Below are 20,469 nucleotides of genomic sequence, written 5' to 3' on the forward strand. Positions count from 1 at the left end.
GGCATAAGTCAGATTCACATTCTGATTCTAAAAAATGTTGTTTTGTAGTAAACTGGAAGATGACATTTTCTAAGTGCTGTTAGAACAATGCATGCCTAGAGCAACTTATCTCTCTAGCAACTCAGGAATGGTGAGTAGAAGATACCGATTTAAATGGCTGTGCTGGGGTCAGGGAGTTTGTTTTTTAACCCCTCCTTCCACCAACCAACCACATACACACACACACACACACACACTCTCCAACTCACCATGTATTTCACTGAACATGTTGCCAGTATTCTGTTACAGAGGGATGAACGTCTCACATAAAAGGCCATTTTTTACGGTTCTCAGAAGGGTGTGGACATTCTTGCGGAAGACATTTTTCCCCCTTGGACCTGGACACAAGCTTTGACTTGACGCTGCTTTTATTCCTCTTGGAGATCTCGGCGCATTTCGTCCAACAGAGGTGACTCATGTGCCCTTTGGAATGTGAGCCGTAGGTAGAGCCATTTCCGCCCGCCTTCCCCTCCATTCCTGCATCTGCACGCCCGCTTTTATTTTTAGCGTAATTCAACCCACATCTAATGATTTTCCGAGGCAGCCCTTCACACTGGGTGAAATTGGAGAAAGGGAGAGAGAGAGAGAGAGAGAAAAAACGAACACCTTTTCAGTTGGCGTGGCGGCGTCAGGGCCGACTCGGCCGCCTCGAACGCGAGGAGTAGCTGTTTTCCAGCCCAGAAGTTGCTAAGGAGACAAAACAAGCCCCGAGCCAGAGAGCACGACGTGACTCAGTAGCAGCGCAGCACGGCATACATACTTTACAACTTATCTCATCCACCCTGCCTTTAAATATTTAAAAGCCTCGCAACAGCGATGTCATCGCAACATCAGACTACGTTACCGTGCAGAATACTATTTATCTTTATCAGAATTGGGCGGAGAAAATCGAACGTGGTGTCAAAGCGCTTTGTAACGCCGTGGTAACCGGAGCTTCGCCCATCCTGCTGTCACATTACTCCACCTTTTGGTTTGGGTGCTGTGTGCCACATGGAAGCTAAAGAAAACAAAGAAAAGTGAACCGCCGCCTCTCCTAAACTGTTACTGGATAACGGCTTTCATCACGAAGCTGATTAACGAACTCCGTGAGGTGGCGTGAGATGGTATATGTGACGGAGACAACTGTATTCCCGTAACTGGACAATACAACAGCGTTTCACAAGCACCAGGCCATGCATATTCCCACCATAAATTAAGATAAGATATGCTAATTTTCTGCCAGTGATTTCTTTCCCTGTTTTATAGCATTACATTTGAAGCATTTATCAGACGCCCTTATCCAGAGCGACTTACAATCAGTAGTTACAGGGGACAGTCCCCCCCTGGAGCAACTTAGGGTTAAGTGTCTTGCTCAGGGACACGATGGTAGTAAGTGGGATTTGAACCTGGGTCTTCTGGTTCACAGGCGAGTGTGTTACCCACTAGGCTACTACCACCCACTGCGAGCCAGTACAAGTTCAGAATATGTATTTACTGAACTTTATGTCAATGGAACATCATGGTCGGTGAAGCTGGTAACTCCTGTTCCCGCTGGACCCATGTCAGAAGGTTACCAGTGATGATGCTGGGTCAGCTGGGGATAGACTATGTGGTCGACTTTACTGTGTTAAGCACCATAAAAGGACAGCATGTGTTCTGCGTGCTGATTGGTCAGTTTCTTCCAGTCAAGGGAAAGCAAAATGGTTTAAATCAGAAGAAAAACGAAATTATCGCGTCAAGCCGATGGAGCCAACGTGAGATCAAAGTTCCCGGCCACCCTGTTTGTGTTGTTGTGTTTCTTTTTTTAATTCTGTAGATGATTTTCATTAGACCTCATCATAATTGGCTGAAAGCCTTTATCCGTGTTCCCCACGTATTGAGGCAGGGGGTCAGGGGGTCGTTGTTGAGCGTTGTGAGCCGGATTAGCCTGACCACTGCATGCCGCATGCCACCCATCAGATGCCCGAAGACACTGACATCTTCCAGAGAGTGAGAAAAATACACTGACAAGGAAAAATCTGCTCCTGCTTAAGAGATCCTGGACCTCCTGCTGGGTCCACAGACGAGAGATTACCATTTATATGTTTCCTCATCACAACCAAGAACACACACTGACCAGAAACATTATAGAGATCCTGAATCATGGCCACAGTGTGAAGAAAAATGTCATTTCTCCTTTCAAGGGGTCGTCAACAAGGCGGCATCGGCCAGACAAATTGGGCGGCGGGAGGGAGAACGTCAAATTAATAACACATGAGAGCAACACGAGGACAGGAAACAAAGGGGTGGAGGAGCGTCGCCTATCTGGAGGTTACGGCAGCCAGGCTGGGCTGGGGGGCTGGGGGTGACAGATGCTCTCCCAGCGTGACTCCAGTGAATCTGTGCTACGGCGGGAGGGGGGGAGGGGCGCCGCCCCGTTTGACACCGGCGTCCATGTAGTCTGGCGACCAGGGCTGCGAGCAGGGCGCGTTAGTTTGTTTGTGCCAGTTAGTGCGCGGCGTCGCGCGTAAACAGACTCCGGCCGGCCGGCCGGGCAGGGGGTGTGGTGTCGTGTTTACGCGTGTGTGCGATGGCGGTAGCGGCTGTTGGTGTCACAGTGACACCTCCAGGCTACGTCTGCGCCTGACCAGACCTCCTTGGGTGTAAATGTCAGCCTGAATTTGTTACATCCTGGTCACCCACCGTAAGAGCGATTGACTGAGTGTGTGTGTGTGTGTGTGTGTGTGTGTGTGTTTGTATGCACATTAATGGTCGCACAGACAGATGAATTCTCTCACACAGACCAAACTCTCCACTCTCCGTCCACATTCACACAACCTGCGCACACACACAGACAAGCGCACATTACAAGGCTTACATGCTGTAATAAGCCCCCTGGCCTTACAGCCCTTTGTTCGGACTCTCTCACATGCCGGGGCTTTCCTCCCCACTGACCGGATCGGCCTCCAGCCACAACAACCCCACAGACAGACGTAGCAGAGGGGCCAAAGGACCCGGGGTCACCCGGGCAGGCTCCTATTTACCCTGAGACCTGAGACTGATGCATTCAGATACAGGACCTGCTGGATGTTGCTTCACGTTAGAGAGGTTGTTATGGTCATGGTAAGATTGAATGTAGTTAGTGTGTAGAACAGGGAAGGGACGCGGTTTAGGAGACACACCGGGATGCTTCCCCTGCTTTGTGTTGGCTTCAGCTACTGCTGATGTGTGCGTAATCCCCTACATCCTGCCGACGCTTCTCCCCATTCATCATCCGCAGACACATTGCTCCCCCCTTCCCATCCCCCGAGGTCCTCTACATCTCTCTCTCTCTCTCCTCTTCCTCTCTCTGATTTTCTCCCTGACACACACACACACACACAGACAATATCCCATGTCCCTCCCTCTCTCTCATCCCTTGTTATCTCTCACACCCTCTCCACGCGTCTCACCCTCCCCTCTCTTCCTGTGGGTCAGCTGGTAGCTGCGAGGACAGCCTGTCCTATATTGGCCATCGCCGATGTTATATAACAGCTGTAACAGAGTGGGCTGAGATCAGGGGAGAGACACAACATGTGATTGATGGCGGGGTATATTGCTCTCCTCCCCATTCGGCTCTGACCAGACCTCGTACGTGTCCCACACGCGCGCCGTTACCATGGTAAGTTCGGTGACGTGTCAGTCCGAGACGAGTCGGTGGAATATTTTATCGTGGCGACTGTGCGTCACAAGTGCTTGTCACTTTGTCGCGGCCCCCGGAGTATCTGAGCTCTATGTGGAGTCATCCCTCTACTGCTAACGCGGTGGCAGTGACAGGGATGAACCCGGTGGCATTATGAGAGGGCGGGCGAGAGAGGGAGCGAAAACGAAGCGAAAGATGGTGTGTGAGGGAGAAAAAGGGCGGCCAGATAATTCATCTCAAGATCAATGATCCTCACTGAGCTTTCATCCACATGTTGAAGCCATGCTTACAACATAACTACTGTTTAGGAGGCCTGTCAGCCATCTTTATTTCTGCCAGGGAGCAATAATTTAGCAGAACTTGGCCGACGTTAGGTTTCCCAATATTGATTATGTCACAAAAAATATCTGTTATTTATACCATCTTATTATGCCAGTGCTACCATACTTTTTTATTAAGGCTTTTCAATATGTCATTGGAGCACCGTCCCCACACACTGCTCCCCGGGCGCCTGTCATGGCTGCCCACTGCTCACCAAGGGTGATGGGTTACATGCAGAGGTTGGTTGGTGACCCACTGAAAATGCAATACAAATTATCTGCAAACTACATGAAAAACATCTGAATGGACTGAGCCATGCTCACATATGACTGAAACCTTTCTGTTCTGTATGAATAATGTATGTAATGTAAAAAATAATGTATGTAATCTTACTATAAGAGCAGTTTTGTAGGTAGGTAGGGAGGTAAATCTTTTCCTCCAGGAAAGCGATATAAGAATGACAAACATATTCTAAAAAAATATTTTATGAAGAGTGATGTACACCCATGTATTTTCATACCACAATGATGTTAAACTGGTAATTGATTCAACCTATATGGATGAATTCAAGGGTTTAATGAATTCAGTGGTTTAATTGCAAGTTTAATGCAATTCATTACAACATATTTTATTTATTAACATCATTGCACTGCCAAAGGAGATGGGAGATTATGTTAAAAAAAGGCACACATCAGAAGTACTTGTTTACGGTTCCTCAGTTTCAGTTCCTGGCATACCACGTCACACACACGAACAAACCAGTCTGCTAAACCTGCTCCTGGACAAGGAAATTACCGAGTGTTGACCGAGACACGTGGCAGGGGAAAAAAAAAAAGCTCAGCTGCAGGAGGGACACTCCTGGCCAGAAAGGCCTGAGGTGCGTCGGCGCTCGGTCCAACAGGTTCAGAGGGTCCACGCCCTTCACCAGTAACAGCGACGTGTCACCTGCTGCAATGCTGACAAACTCGGAACTCGGGTTCTGTGAAAGTCCGCCCTACGTAGCAGGCCGTGTCGCTTTCACTGCGTGGCGTGGTTAAAATGCGGCCTGTGAACCAGTTCCTCTTCTGATTACTCAACACAGTCAGCTGAAGAAGAAGAAGGAAAAAAAAAAAAAAAAACGCGTGGTTTTCCGTGATGGATGTACTGTCACTGGTTTATTTCATTTGTCTCAATAAAGCAATAATTTGAGAATGTGTGTGTAAATTGATTATGCACTCATATCTTCCAATGTGTGCATAATTTCCTTTGGGAGAATGAACACGTTGGCGGCAGTTAGCCCCGTTAAGTGGGATGAATGAGATAATTGAAACCTCGAAGGCCAGCAGGAAGCAGGGGGGCACGGTGGGTGTTGTGGGGAGGAGGCGGCGAGGGTGCGTGCGTGCGTACGTTTGTGTTGTCACGCGATCGGGGGGAAAGATAATGACCAGTGCCTCTCACTTTTGGGTCGGCACGCTGTGGCATTCGATACTAATGCAGGAATCCCGGGAAGAGCCCCGGGGTAAAGGGTGTGACCCTGCATCAGGCCCTGACGCTCACACGGAGCCTGAAGACCAGTCCATGTGTCCCGTAAGGAAACGATTGAAAAATGATTCAGTGGTGCAGACGCTGCCTCGGCAAGTCCGGGCTTGAACTCAACCCAGAGTGTGAACTCTGATGCCCTTTTTTTGTTTCTGGAAAACAAAATAATTTCACTTTCTTCGCAAAAACCCTTCAGAGTGTGAAAAAATATCAAGGAGTCAAGTAGTGGTGAAAGTGACAAAAGGCTCCAGACAAAGGGGCCTGTTTCAGGGGACGGCCCTCCAATCAGGACCCCATCCTGAGAACCCCCACAGGGGTCACAGGCTTGTTGGGGGAGGGGTGTGAAGGCGGGGTGGGAAGAGGGGGCGCATTCTTTTCAGGGGCGCCGTGGCAACCTCCCAATCCCCCCTGGATCTTTCAGCACTGTTTTCTGCCACACACCACCCCTGCTAAAAAACACAATACACAAACAGCATGGCCTCCCCCTCCCCCTGCACGCACGCACACACCCTAGGGCCACAGGGGCAGCCACCCCCCCCCAGCACCCGGCCTCATTGTTCAGACGCAGCTCCATCTGAAGAGGGGCATAAATCACAGACGCTGTGATCCTTTCACACCTATCCTTACTCCGCGTAACAACTGTCTTTAGCAGGCAGGTGACGGGGCGGTGCTACTGAGCGCACGTTGTGTTGTTTCACAACGTATCATTAACATGTAGTGGTGAATATTTAGAAGATAGTGAATCTTTTTTTTCATTGTAGGTAATATTCTAATACTTTGAAATACTGATTTTGAGCCATCAGTCATTGATCCTTGTCATCAACAGAAGGATATATTGACTTTATGTGTAATGGGGCATTATTGAAGCTAAAATTGTGAAAACAAAATGGCCTTTTTCACCAGCAGCATGCATGTGTTAAATGTAAAATTCCTCTACAGCTATTACACACCCTGAATCCTGGTTTTACTGTCCTACGCAGGCATGGTGTATTAATCGGATTTAATAATTCAGTAGATCTCCTGTGCCTGGCATGTTTATGATCTGTAAGATAATTGCAGTGTCTGTGGCATGGGAGCACGCGCCTCCGTTCTGAAACCGTGGCGATGATTATCCGCTACGCGCCACGCACATGGTGCTGCGGGCCGCCTCGTGTGTCTGTCTCGCCACGGTGAGTGGAACAGGGCATTCCCAGTGGAAGGTAAACTGCACGCCTGTCAAAATACGCCCCCCCCCGCCAGACCTGTCTCCTTCCCAGACACTGCAGCTCGGCAGACAGACGGGAGCCCCTGCACCCTCCCCCTCCACTTCCTTCCAGCCGGCACATTTCCCCCGAAGATGGCCTGACCTGGAGCCAAGAGGTCAGAGGTCAACACCTGAGGTCCATTCATATATATGAGTTATATTCTTATGGTTATGCCTAAAGGCAAGGGCCACGCATACGTGTGCCCAATGGTAAGCAGACAGATATATACATACAGGCAAGCACAATAAAATGCATGAACACACACACACACACACACACACACACACACACCTCCATGCCTCCAGCCTTATTTGAGCTTAATATGAGGTGTCTGGGTGCGAGGCACCCTAATGTAATCAGTGTAAAGCCAAGTGACAGACTCCTGGAAGCCCCCCCACGCACTGATGTCACGGCTCCAGAGCTCTGCTGCCATGCGCGGCCCGCCTGCACCGCTGGAAATGGGAGAGAGGGAGACATAACACAGAGATACCGAGGTCACTGATGGACAACATCTCCCCCTCAAACACAAACACACACACACGCTGCAGCCGGGCGAGGAACGGAGGGAATGATGAAAAGATGTGGAGGAAAGGGGGGGGGGGGGGGGGGGGGGGGGGGCGTGGGCAGGGTATTTATAGAGCAGACTTTACCGCCTGCGGTGACGGGGGGATGAATCACACACAACAACCTAGAGAGATGAGAGGGAGCGAGTGAGTGAGAGAGTGAGGGGGAGAAAAGGAGAGACAGAAGAGGAAGGGGAGAAAGAAAAGTGTGTGTGTGTGTGTGTGTGTGTGTGTGTGTGTGTGTGTGTGTGTGTGTCACATTTGCAGCTGCCTCCTCGCTGGGCTCATCTCTTTTCATCCCCCTCTTGTTCTCGCCCAAACAAACCCGTTTATAGACGTATCTCTCCACCCACTCACCTTCACATGCACACACACACACACACAGACAGTCTTTCACTGAGAAGAAAATACGAATGGCACGAAGAAGCTCCATTTTCACTAATCCACCAGGTTTCTGAGATTTTAGCCACAGCCCTGATCTCATTAAATTATGATAAGCCCCCCAACCCTCCACAAACCGCTCTGGGCGCAACGCAGCCTCCCTCATAAACCTCAACTAGTGGCGTCAGGAAAGTGTGTGAACCCCTTCCAAGCCCCCCCCCTGTACGATCATCGCCGCCCCACCACTCACCAGGGCCGCGAAGCGACACGGCACACAACGTCCAGAACGCGGCACCGCACACTGACCCCATTTGTTCGCGATGATGCGTGACCTAATTTCTGTGCTTCACTTTCCACGCCTCAGCCCCTTGCTGGCGGCCCGTACAGTAGCGCTACAGTCTGGGTTTACACGGGTTCGAACCAGAGCCTCACATGGAGGGTCGTGCACACGTGGCTTCGCTTATTAGTTAAGCGCGGTGATGTGTGAACAATCCACTCAGGTGGCCTCACGAAAAAGCCCGCCAGCCAGCGGCCAGGAAGTGGCGCGACGGTTTGGTCTTTTCGGAGGTGGAAGTGTCAGGATTGTTTTATGAGGTTGGGGGGTGTACAGTTGCTATTTGTTGACCAAGCTGTTGCTCTGCTCTGTTGCTCAGAAGGTTTTCTCGTGACGGGAAAGGTAGAGTGACCTGGTTTGGGCGGGAGGAATGTCATCTGAGAGAAAACTATTTTTTTCCCAGAAACCCACGCTCTGGTCTGAACAAAACCAGGTTCTTGTATGGCCTTATTTGGGCAGGGAGAGTAACGACAGAGGAATTAGAGGAAGGAAAGCGGTGCTACGCCATCTAGTGCCGGTTTTGCATTAAAAAGCTTGCATTTCACCGCAGATGAGGTGTGCGCTGAAGGAAAATGCCAGTACACGCATTTCCTGGGCAAAATGCACAAAAGACTAAATACATTTTTGGATATTATTAATTCCCACACCAAGCAACAAAGACACCATGTATTGTTTTTTTTTTTTTTTTTATCGTGACCAAATATATATGTAGAACTATTAAAAATACCATAAACAACAGTATTTAATTTATTTATCGATTAAAAGTAAGCGTGTGCTTTCATGTGTGTGACGTAACGGCACAAAAAAAGGTGTCGCATCGATTGCAGGGACTTTGGCGCCCTCTAGTGGAAAGATAAATCCTTTAAATTAGAATCATGCATTGCAGTCTTAAACTGGACCGCATTTTCAAAGAAATCACACAAAACCTACTTACACTCCCCTCACCTTTAGTAAGGCTGCAGTAGTTGGTGCCGCCTGTCTTGTTCTCTGTTCAGTTACTGCCATTTAGTGATAGTGAAGTGATTGTCATTGTGAAACACTGCAGCACAGCACACGGTGACACAACAAAATGTGTCCTCTGCTTTTAACCATCACCCTTGGTGAGCAGTGGGCAGCCATGACAGGCGCCCCGAGAGCAGTGTGTGGGGACGGTGCTTTGCTCAGTGACACCTCAGTGGCACCTTGGCGGATCAGGATTCAAACCTGGCAACCTTCAGATTATGGGGCCGCTTCCTTAACCACTAGGGAGTTTCCTGGTTCGGAGAGATCACGTCACATCTCCCACTACCCATCCTCACCACCTTCTATAGAGGGACCATTGAGAGCATTCTGACCAGCTGCATCACTGTCTGGTTTGGAGACTGCACCCTATAGGACCACAAGACCCTACAGCGGATAGTGAGGACAGCTGAGAAGATCATCGATGTCTCTCTTCCCTCCATAATGGACATTTACCACACACGCAGCATCCGGAAAGCCACCAGCATTGTGAAGGACTATACACAACCCTCACATGCACTCTTCACCATCTGGAAAAAAGGTACCAGTCTGCCAGACTGTGTAACAGCTTTATCCCACAGGCCACCAGACCCCTGAACACTCAGGACCTTTGCACTCTGGCCTGACACATTCACTATTAAAACTACTGTTTTATTGAGTAATATATTATCTTTTAATGCACCACTCCACTTTGCACAGCGATATCTGCACTGTTTTAATTTTTTTGTCCATTTAGTATTCATTTCACTAGTCTGTCTCATTGTTGTCTACGTGTTTTTTTCTTGCACTGCCTGTGTCCCCAGTTTGTCTGTGTCGCACACGTAACTTTATATCAGTATGTACACTTGTTAGCACCTGGATCCGGATAAATCAAGAAATCTTTTTTTCTATGTATGTTGCTGATATGACAATAAAGCTCAACTTCAATTTAATTCTTCATTTTCAGCATGGCCAATGTCATGCCTGGGTCTGGATGGCTTAAGGAAGACGATGGACGGCGAAGGGGAAAGGGAGAAAACAGTTTATTGTGCAACCAAAACAAAACCAGAGGGATGTCTGAAAAGCACTGAGAACCTTGCGCTGAAAAACAGGGAAGGGGCTCAGCTCGGCCCTGGGGCTGGCGTCGAGATCGTCAGGGTAGTCCACACACTCACAGCCGCTCCAGCGGAATACTCGCACCCCTCAGGCTCGCGGCAACACCACCAGTGTCCTTCAAACATAAACTCAACACCGACTTCAGGTTTCGAAGCGGATTAGACACGTGACACTCGTTATCCCATGAGGATCACTATCCGTGGCGGGGGACCCTGGTGAGGGAACGTGTTGAGCGACGCCAAGCGCACACTAGGGAATTGGGGCGCCCGCGGCCACACACGACGCGCCGACACAGACACAAGGTGTCAGAGCGTGTCAGAGGGGGCGGAGCCGGCACGGACGTGACAGCCAACCTCCATGGACTGTCCTGCTCGACCCCATCTGATAGTCACCTGCCACGTTTCCTGGACACTAGTTCATCAAGTTGACCTCTCAAGGTTTTCTTCCTGTTGGAGAGACTTTTTTCCTGCCACTGTTGCCTCTGGCCTGCTCACCTGGGGCTTTGAGAACTGTTCGATTTGTTATGCGCTTTGTGACAATGTACACTCTAAAAAATGCCGTATAAATAAATTGATCAATTGATAATAATCCGTGACCTGTAAAAAAAAATTGGCTAAAATATATCTTTATGCAAAAGGAATCACATCATAAATCTTCTTCTTTGTCCTTTGGCTGCTCCCTTTAGCGTTCGCCACAGCGGATCGACCAGTCTGGCCGTCCGCACAACTGAAACCGTTTTGGTGAAAGTTTTACGCTGAATACCCTTCCTGATGAAAGCCTCCCTATTTACCAGTTCTGAGGCCAAGAAATGCACTGTCACATGCATCCCCAGTGGCCGGGTTAATGTCATAAACTAGCGTACAAATCCTTAATACACCCACATGGGATAAAATCAAGCGATCATGTCAAATTTTGTGATGAAACTCCTCTTTCATGTCTACAGCATAATTTTATATAAGATAAGGTGGTACACTGTTTATACTACACAAATGAAAAATTCTATCCGTGTGCCCTAGATTCAAACATAACCCAGCCACAACTGGTCACATGTTCTGGAACGGGATTTTTCAAACTTTTTCAAACTTTTTCTCACATTTTTTGGTGACCCAATCGAAGCTGACCCCATAGTTGCTCCCACAGAATCCTTTCTACAGTAGAACACAGTCATCCATATTCGGGAAGGTTTACAATTAAATTTGTGCATATTTTCATAGTCTTCCATTTGAAATATGCAACAATATGGCGTATTACTGGGCAGCCTCTCAACACAGTCCACAACTGATTCAGCACCGTGTGATTGAGCCTGTACCAGCCCACTCAGCAATGCCATTTCCAAACAGGTTTCACACGGATTCTCAGTGGGGCAGTGGTGGCCTAGCGGTTAAGGAAGAGGCCCTGTAATCAGAAGGTTGCTGGTTCAAATCCCTATCTGCCAAGGTGCCACTGAGGTGCCACACTGCTCCCCGGGCGCCTGTCATGGCTGCCCACTGATCATTCAGGGTGATGGGTTAAATGCAGAGGACAAATTTCACTGTGTGCACCGTGTGCTGTGCTGCTGCTACAATAGCTCATGGACACAGTGGTAGTAAGTGGGATTTGAACCTGGGTCTTCTGGTTCATAGGCAAGTGTGTTACCCCCTTGGCTACTACCACCCTACTTTCACCCACACTGTCCTAGATAGAGCACCAGCGTTGAACTCAGCCACCAAGTCTAATCCGTCTCTCTCTGAGCTGCTGCCATCATAATGGACATATGCTGCCAATTTGTGGGCAGTGGTGGCCTAGCAGTTAAGGAAGCGGCCCCATAATCAGAAGGTTGCCGGTTCGAATCCTGATCCACCGAGGTGCCTCTGAGGTGCCACTGAGCAAAGCACCGTCCCCACACACTGCTCCCCGGGAGCCTGTCATGGCCGCCCACTGCTCACCAAGGGTGATGGGTTAAATGCAGAGGACAAAATCACTGTGTGCACCATGTGCTGTGCTGCTGTGTATCACATGTGACAATCACTTCACTTCAACAGGACTAAAACCTACCCTGCACTGTCCAGGACCTCCAAAAACAGACAGATAATTTTCAATTTGGGACTAAAAACATTTACAGCATTTATCAGACGCCTTTAACTAAAGCGACTTACAATCAGTAGTTACAGGGACAGTCACCCCCTTGGAGCAATTTAGGGTCAAGTGCCTTGCTCAGGGATACAATGGTCGTAAGTGGGATTTGAACCTGGGTCTTCTGGTTCATAGGCGAGTGTGTTACCCACTAGGATACCACCGTATTAAAAATGTCCAACCTTACTATTACACCTGATGGACTGTTTCACTTGGACAAAGAAAGTCTTTCCTTGTGTGGAGAAATGGTTAAAGTGTGTGTGTGTGTGTGGGGGTAACACCGATCTACTTTGATGGGACAGACTAACATGCAGAATTAACTCATGATGCTCCGAGTGTGTCCAAATTAAACGACATTTAATCAATCGACGTGGGTTCTAATTCATATTGAATTTTGCCACCCGTAACACTCGTGTGTCTGTGCCTGTCGTGTTTCCTGTGGTGGCTTCGTGTCGGGGTGTGGCAACGCGACAACAGTGGGGGGCGCTACAACATCACGCGTCTCAACCAGCGCGGTTCCCGTCCAATTTCCCGCCAGTTGTCATCGAATCTGGCGGGAAAACACGCCGACCTATTTTCAGGTCAGTCAAACGTCCTTGGAATCCCCATAAAATCAACTTTATTGATCACAGTAACGCTAAAATACCAATGATTCATATCCACACAGTCGTTCATTTCCCCGCGTCACGAAGTGCCTGTCAGTGCCACGCCCCACCGGAAAAGGGGGATCCGGGTCCTGACACCCCGGTAACTGGGGGTCGTGACTCGAGGGTCGTGATGGTGGAACAGCACGATCTGAGCTGGGAGGGGTGCAGAGATAAATCAGTATAAAAAAAACACCAAAACAGAAAAATACTTCAGTCGATCTCGAAGATGAAACACAAGCATCGTATTTAATTAGCATATTTATATATTTGGGGTAATTTATACATTTCCGCGAAATTGGGTTTGAATAGAAATAAATGCATGGAAATAATAAATATTCATTCACAAAGTTTGAAATATTGATGTGGTCTCCTAATGCACTAGACACTCGTGTGAATTTGGCCAGTTTTATTGCTTCTCCTCTCCACGATGATGCAGATTTCCCGCCACACGGAGCAGGTGAAAACGGCGACTGGACAGGCTTTCCGATATACGAGGGGAGCGGGTGGAACCGGTGGAAAAATGAACCACAGCACAGGAGGGTTCCTGCTTCTCCAGGGAACACCATCGTTCCGTTCCGGGATTATTCTAATGGTGATGGTGATGATGGTGATGATGATCGGGCCTGCACCCTCGTGGTCGGCGCCTGACGGATGGACCCGGGGGTCGGTGGCGCGCCGATAGCGTCTTATCGCCCCCCCGGCATGGTGGTCCTCCGAGGTTTACACGGATCCCAGGGCGGCGCTTCCCAAATCGCTCGGATCCCGCGCAATAAACCAACAAAAGGCGCGGAGATCAAGGGCGCCCAGATAACTCGGCCTGATATCGCCACCTGATTTTTTTTTTTTACATCAGAACCAATTACATAATATTTTATATGTATTTACTGCACGTGATCATTAATATTCATTAAAGCAATTAATATAAAAAAAAACGTTAATGAGGGAAATGTGGACTTGAACCTGTAAGCCGGTCATCGTTGCTGGATGCAGGAGTAAATAAGTATTTCCTTATTTATTTCTTCATCGGGAAAATCTTGTTGCGAATGTGTTGAATTGCCGCTAATTAATATGTGCGTTTTTACAAGCCCACCTATATTAAACACGGACTTATTTTTATGCATATCCACTCGTAATATAGTTCTATAATTTTTCCCCCCTTCGCGTTTGCCCTCGATAAAAGCCAAATAATAATGATTCATTTCATAAATAATGGGTTTAAGGGCTTATCGAGCAGCCACTGGCCGCTGCTGGCCTTATCTCGGCCGGCCACATTGCTGCCGTGTTCCGCTCCCCATGCTGAGCGCCCTGGACGTGATGTGGAATTATATAGACCTCACTTCCACACACACACACACACACACACACACACACTTACACCAGTGCATCCAAACCCCAGACATGGATGACCCTCCACAAAATGGCTCCGCACACTCCCTAGCATCAACCGCAGCCCAGCGACGGTAAGAGCCGCTCATTAAACAAAATTTCCGAATTATTCGATCTGGCGGGGCGTCCCGGCGACGGCAGATCGGATTTTTTTTTTTAATACGTTCGTTTTATTCCGTCCAACGAAACGAGGCCCGCGTCACGTCGCGGTCGAGCTCGGTCGAAGCTCGGGACGTGTTTGTTATTCCGCATGAATTTGGGATTTATGGATTTATTGTCGGCGGATGGTTTCGACGGTTTAATAATAAAAAAAAAACCCGCCGCTATTAATATCGGAAAAGTCTTTAGTTTTCGATGTTTCGTTCCCCCCCCCCAGCGTTCAACACCGATCTGAGAATAACACGGTCGAGGGAACCACTCCTCAAAGCCCCGCCGGATTCTGGAAAAGAATTTATATTCTCTATTCACGGAGCCAAACACTTTACAAATAATCATACAAAAAAAAAAAAAAACTATTTAAACCGACCGCATAGCTGAACAGGTGATACGGAGTGATCTGTTTTAAAAAAAAAAAACAAAAAAAAAACGGGCTTTAGAAAATTATTTATATAATCACGTAACCGGAGAGGCTGTTCGATGCAATTAATAATACACAGCGGCAACTCGATTAATAATATTCTAATGGAAATTAAATGGCAACTATAATAGACAGCGAATTTGAAGACCGAAAACCGTGATGCGGTTATTGATTATAATAGACGATTGGTTTGATTCGCTTCTAATTCCCGATTTAGCGGGACTCGCGGGCTGCGTCCGTGGTCACGTGTTTTCCCGGGGACGGTGACGTCGAGGTCAAGGTCGCGCCGCGGATCCGTGACCGTCGGATCCCCGATAATAAACTCGGGGTTCCCACTGCACCGGGCCGCCACGCAGTCCCGGTGCAGTGGGAACCCCGAAACCGCCTGGCCTGGTTTATCTGGTTGTGGAGGAATACCGGGAATTACTGCTTATCCACACACACACAAAAACAACTTACGTAATAATGAATATTATGTAATTAATATGAATTTTGTTGAAAATGTAATAAGAATGCGGATAAGAGCAGACACGTCAGATATGCAGGCTTAGCTGGAATTCGACGGGTTTTCTCTCCCACCGGGTCACAGTTTTTTTTTAAGGAAAGTCGTTGAATGAAATAGTTTTTTTCTTCTTCTACTTCTTGTTTGCAGACGTGGAGAGGTGTTCACGCCGGAAATGAGCAGAACGATCAGTTTTAAAAAAAGACCGAACCCCCAATTTTCCACCTGCGTCCATAACACACGTTCCAAAATGGCACCTTAAACGTCTAATAGCCAGAATGGAAATATATGTCCATAATTCAGATTTTTCCCCCTAGTCAAAGTGAACATTTCAGATGTCCACAGCGAAATTGCTCTCTCAGATTCCCCCCTACACCATTCTTCCCAGGAGAAATGACGCCACGTCACCCAAAGGGACATTTCGTGTATCCAGAATGCGCAATGTACAGATTCGCATTTTACACGCCTACAATCCACAATGTTGGACATGCAAAAAAAAAAACCCCACACATAACCGATATTTCTCCAAGTAAGAATGTTACTGTGGCTATAAATATTTTTTTGCTTCAGCACAGTATCGCATTTCCCTGAAGCAGAGCGTGAAAATCTTTGCATGTTCTGGCGTCGGTTTTGGAGAAGTCCTGCGTCCTCGTCCTTCTGTCTGTCAATGTCTTTTTCTTTTTAGGTGAAATTGAGCACATTGCTCGGGGGACTGTCAACAGAAGGCGACCGGTCGCGTCGCGCATGCTGAGCGCCACCTTCCCGGCCGAGGGAGGAAGAGAATGATGGAGAAGATGAAGTCGGAGGAGCCGGAGGAGACCCCCTCCGTCCCGGCAGAGGCGGGCAGGAAACAGGAAGGCACGACCGCCGGCACGACGGCGTCGGAGCCCTCGGCAGCCCCGCGGGGAGGGGACTGCGTCCCGGGGGACCGCTGCAACGGGACCGTCCTCGTCAACGGCGTCACCAAGGCAACGGCGCACGGCGAGCCCAAAAAGGAAGTGGCGGTGATCGAGCTGGCCAGGAGAGGAGGAGGCGGCGCCGACATAAAAGGCGGGGACAGCGCGGCGGACGGCAGCCACACGGTGCAGACCACCGAGCTGCGCAGACCGCCCGTGCCCCTGCCGCCTCCCCGGGACCCGCCGAGCGAAACTCGAATGGTGCAGCTGAGCCCGCCCGCCTTCCCTCTTCCGGCCCGGGCGATGCTGTACAGCAACATGGCGCAGCCGCTGGCCGCCATGAACAGGTATGCGGGAGAGACGTCAACCCTGCACACACGCAGTGGGGATGCAACCCTGCATGCACGCCGTGGGGATGCAACCCTGCATGCACGCCGTTGGGATGCAACCCTGCATGCACGCCGTGGGGATGCAACCCTGCACGCACGCAGTGGGGATGCAACCCTGCACGCACGCCGTGGGGATGCAACCCTGCATGCACGCCGTGGGGATGCAACCCTGCATGCACGCCGTGGGGATGCAACCCTGCATGCACGCCGTTGGGATGCAACCCTGCATGCAAGACATGTGGATGCAACCTGCACGCACGCCGTGGGGATGCAACCCTGCATGCATGCCATGGGATTTATTGTTTGTTGCATGCATTCCTTTGCGCGCGCACACACACACACACACACATATATATATATGTTTTTTTTTTTGTAAGTTGGATAGATGGTAACCGCCTGTGTGGCTTGTTTTCAGCGGCTTTGGGGGAGACCCGGAGCAGTACGGCCTGTACCCCAACCGAGTGAAGCGTCGCCCCGCGCCGTACGAGGTGGAGATTAGCGACGGTAGGAGCTTTTTACATCTTTAATTAAAAAAAAAAAAACGCTGACTCTCATAAAATGCAGGATTACATTTGTAAATTTGTAGTCTCAATTCGCTGGATGATTTTTGTGGTTTTATCGTTCGTTTGGCATCCACCTCGAGTAACAAATACGTGAAAATATTCGTATTTTTGCCACGCATTATTAGTGATAAAATTATTAATGGCCTATGTAGAAGATGAAATTATATTTTGGTAGCATGGGATAAAATTGATGATCGAGATGGAAATTTGGGATTATAAAATATCTGAAGACATTAATCACAGCTCCACTAACACAGCAATGCATTATTTTAATTATCCAAAAGCCCCAATTTGAAAATGTGAAGCTGCGTTTTGGACCCATTTTAACATACAGACCTTTAAGGAAAGAGCTGAGATTTGGAGGTGGAGGAGAATAAATCTATGCAGTGGCCAAAAGTTGCAGAACCGAAGGCGCAGTGTGTGCAGAGCGGAGATAAACGGTCACTGGCTGTAAAAATGCAAATGAACGTGAAATATGTCTTCAATGCAAATCATTAAAATCATAAGAACACAAAATGCTTGGTGGTCCCCACCCTTACCCCACCTTTACTCTGCTCTACATTATATATCTTATAAAATCTGTGGCAGGTCACTATACTGATTATGGTGGTTCTCGTTTTCTGTTTTACAGGACATTAAATATCATCATGTTTCGGTGTATGAGTGTCGCATGAATGACCTCCCGTTTTCTCTCTGTCATCCAGGCTCCCAGCCGAAAATCGTCCGCCGAATCTTCACCAACAGCCGGGAGCGCTGGCGCCAGCAGAACGTGAATGGGGCCTTCGCTGAGCTGCGGAAGCTCATCCCCACCCACCCACCAGACAAGAAGCTCAGCAAGAACGAGATCCTGCGCCTCGCCATGAAGTACATTAACTTCCTGGCCAAGCTGCTCAATGACCAGGACGGCATGGTGGTGGGCGGCGAGGGGGCCATGCGGCCCCAGGCCGCCAGAGAGGCGGGCCTGGTCAGGGAGGACCTCCTGCAGGAGATGCTGTCCCCCAACTCCAGCTGCGGGAGCCTGCTGGATGGAGATGGCAGCCCCGAGAGCTTCACTGAGGACCCAGACTCTTCAGTGGAGTCCCGGCCGGCGGTCCGAGGACTGAACCACCCCGCGCTGCCCTTGGATGGAAGCAACCCACGGTGATGGAGCTCCGCAGGAGATGATAGTAGTTTATTACAGAAATAAACATTTGATTCGATTGAAAGGCTCTGAGGAGCATCCAACCCAACCCTAAGCGGGAGTAGATACCAGTTATTGGGAATGTTGATGTTGTGTACAGACTCAAACCTTTTCTTTCGCTTTATTCTCCGGCTCAGCCACCACAGGATGCCCACCTAGTATCTAATGGTGGTACAAGAAAGGTGGACTGGTTTTCAGGTGGGTTTTTTTTTGCCCTACCTGCTGTTGTAAGCAGGCATTGAGCAAAAAATAAATAAATTGGCCGTGTGGAATGCCAAAAAAATCCAAAAGACTTTCAAAATGGTACCCTGCCTCCCCTCTCTCCCCCTAGAGCTGCAGGTACAATTGATGCTCTGATGCAAGAATGTTTCCTCAATGATTAGCACAGTCATGGGCTTCACAACATGTATTTATATCTTCTCCTGATATACGAAGCAGCAGGCAGCAGTGCCGGACCAGTCCAGATGCAGGAACGAATGCTCGCTTGTTATTGTAGGCGTACGTCTGCAACGCGTCCGAAATTGCAGATATAGGTTTTCAAGGTTTCACTCGACACAAAGGGCTCTAGCGTCCACACGAGCAGACATTTAAAGTTGGCCGCTGGCAATGTGAGGTACAAGTGCAGCGCTCCATGTGTACATAAACCTGGACTAGTGGTGTACATCCGTATTTAATGAATAATGGACCGCTTGGGTTAAGTACTGTTTCTTTTCATTGTGATTATGGTACATTATGATCATTGTCTCCTTCATCACGCACTCCTCTTCCCCGTCCATCCTCACCTTTTCTTATTTTACCTTTCCTTTTGTTGAAACGATGAACGGAGGTGTTCGGTGCGTAAGTGTTCTATCACTGTATTTGAACTTGTTGGGGTTCTGCTTTTTTTCAGCAGGCTATTGAGTAACCAGTCTTGGTACCTTTTATTCTTTTGTGTATTCAGCAACAAAAAAATAAAAGTTATTTTATTGTGACACTTAGTAGGGATACAGCCTTTGTTGTAAGGTTAAAATGAATATATCTATAAATATATGCAATGTTATATCACAGAATTTTATATGAAATAAAAAAAGTCAACGTTGAGAGAATGTCTGTTGTGGGGTGGTCTCTGTTTGAACCTCGTCGTCTGACTTGATTTATTGTGTCCAATAGCAGCGATTGGTGACCTTCTAAGACAAAGGGACCTGAAATAGTGCAGCTGATTAGCTGTTATTTTCCTATGAAAAATAGCTTCAAGGAATTGTGTTGTCGTAACCTGAAGTGAGTGGAGGTGAGTCTGCCTGCTGAAAATGTTAAAACTTGAAATAGAACATTAGTGAACATGCAGTGGCGTCCATCTTCCCCACCTCCACCTTCTGCAGCTTTCTTTACTCTTCCTGTGGAAACGTTAGAAGCACGAGGCTGCAATAGGAGTCAGAAAATCAGATTAAATGTGCCAGGTGCTTCTGCTGCAGTATAACATGAGCACAACCATTACAGCATTTATCAGAAGCCCTTATCCAGAGCGACTTACAATCAGTAGTTACAGGGACAGTCCCCCCCTGGAGACACTCAGGGTTAAGTGTTTTGCTCAGGGATTTGAACCTGGGCCTTCTGGTTCATAGGCGAGTGTGTTACCCACTAGGATACTACCACCCTTTGTCTTAATTTTCCATCAGGACATATTATATTACACTGTTCAGGATGATTCTTTCTATAGATGTTTCTGCATGTGCTATTATTGAAATCTCACCATGTTGTTGTGATGTCAGTATTTTCGTTGTTTGTGCTTGCAAAAATATGCTGTATTTATAAAGCTATGACGGGTGGTTTAAAAATTATGATATTAATTTGCCACATAAACATTACCATAATAGCATTATGTGCATATTAAATGTGTAGTTATTCATCTGCCCTGATCTGTTGATGCTTTGATCTTGGAAATGGAAAACTCTCTGGTTGAAAGGTTAGAGGTCACCGTGTCATCATTAGTGTTTTATGTGTTGTGATGACGGTTCCCATCGCCTGATAAGCATCAAAGCTAATCAAAAAGCTATTGGCTCCCCCGCCGCTTCCCAGCAGGATGCTCTGTATGTGTGTGTGTGTG

At 48.3% G+C, this 20,469-nt stretch overlaps 1 protein-coding gene across 1 annotated transcript; it reads left to right on the forward strand.

Moving 5' to 3' along the window:
• The first annotated feature begins 14,205 nt into the window (after positions 1-14,205).
• On the forward strand, positions 14,206-19,471 carry tal1 (T-cell acute lymphocytic leukemia 1). The gene is made up of 4 exons (XM_029000775.1): positions 14,206-14,353; positions 16,044-16,601; positions 17,059-17,147; positions 17,911-19,471. Exons 2-4 carry the CDS (start codon positions 16,141-16,143, stop codon positions 18,348-18,350), a joined length of 990 nt encoding a protein of 329 aa, XP_028856608.1. The 5' UTR covers positions 14,206-14,353; positions 16,044-16,140; the 3' UTR covers positions 18,351-19,471.
• The last annotated feature ends 998 nt before the right edge of the window (positions 19,472-20,469 follow it).

The sequence above is a fragment of the Denticeps clupeoides genome, chromosome 13 (assembly GCF_900700375.1).
Source record: "Denticeps clupeoides chromosome 13, fDenClu1.1, whole genome shotgun sequence".
Taxonomy (NCBI): Eukaryota; Metazoa; Chordata; class Actinopteri; order Clupeiformes; family Denticipitidae; genus Denticeps; species Denticeps clupeoides.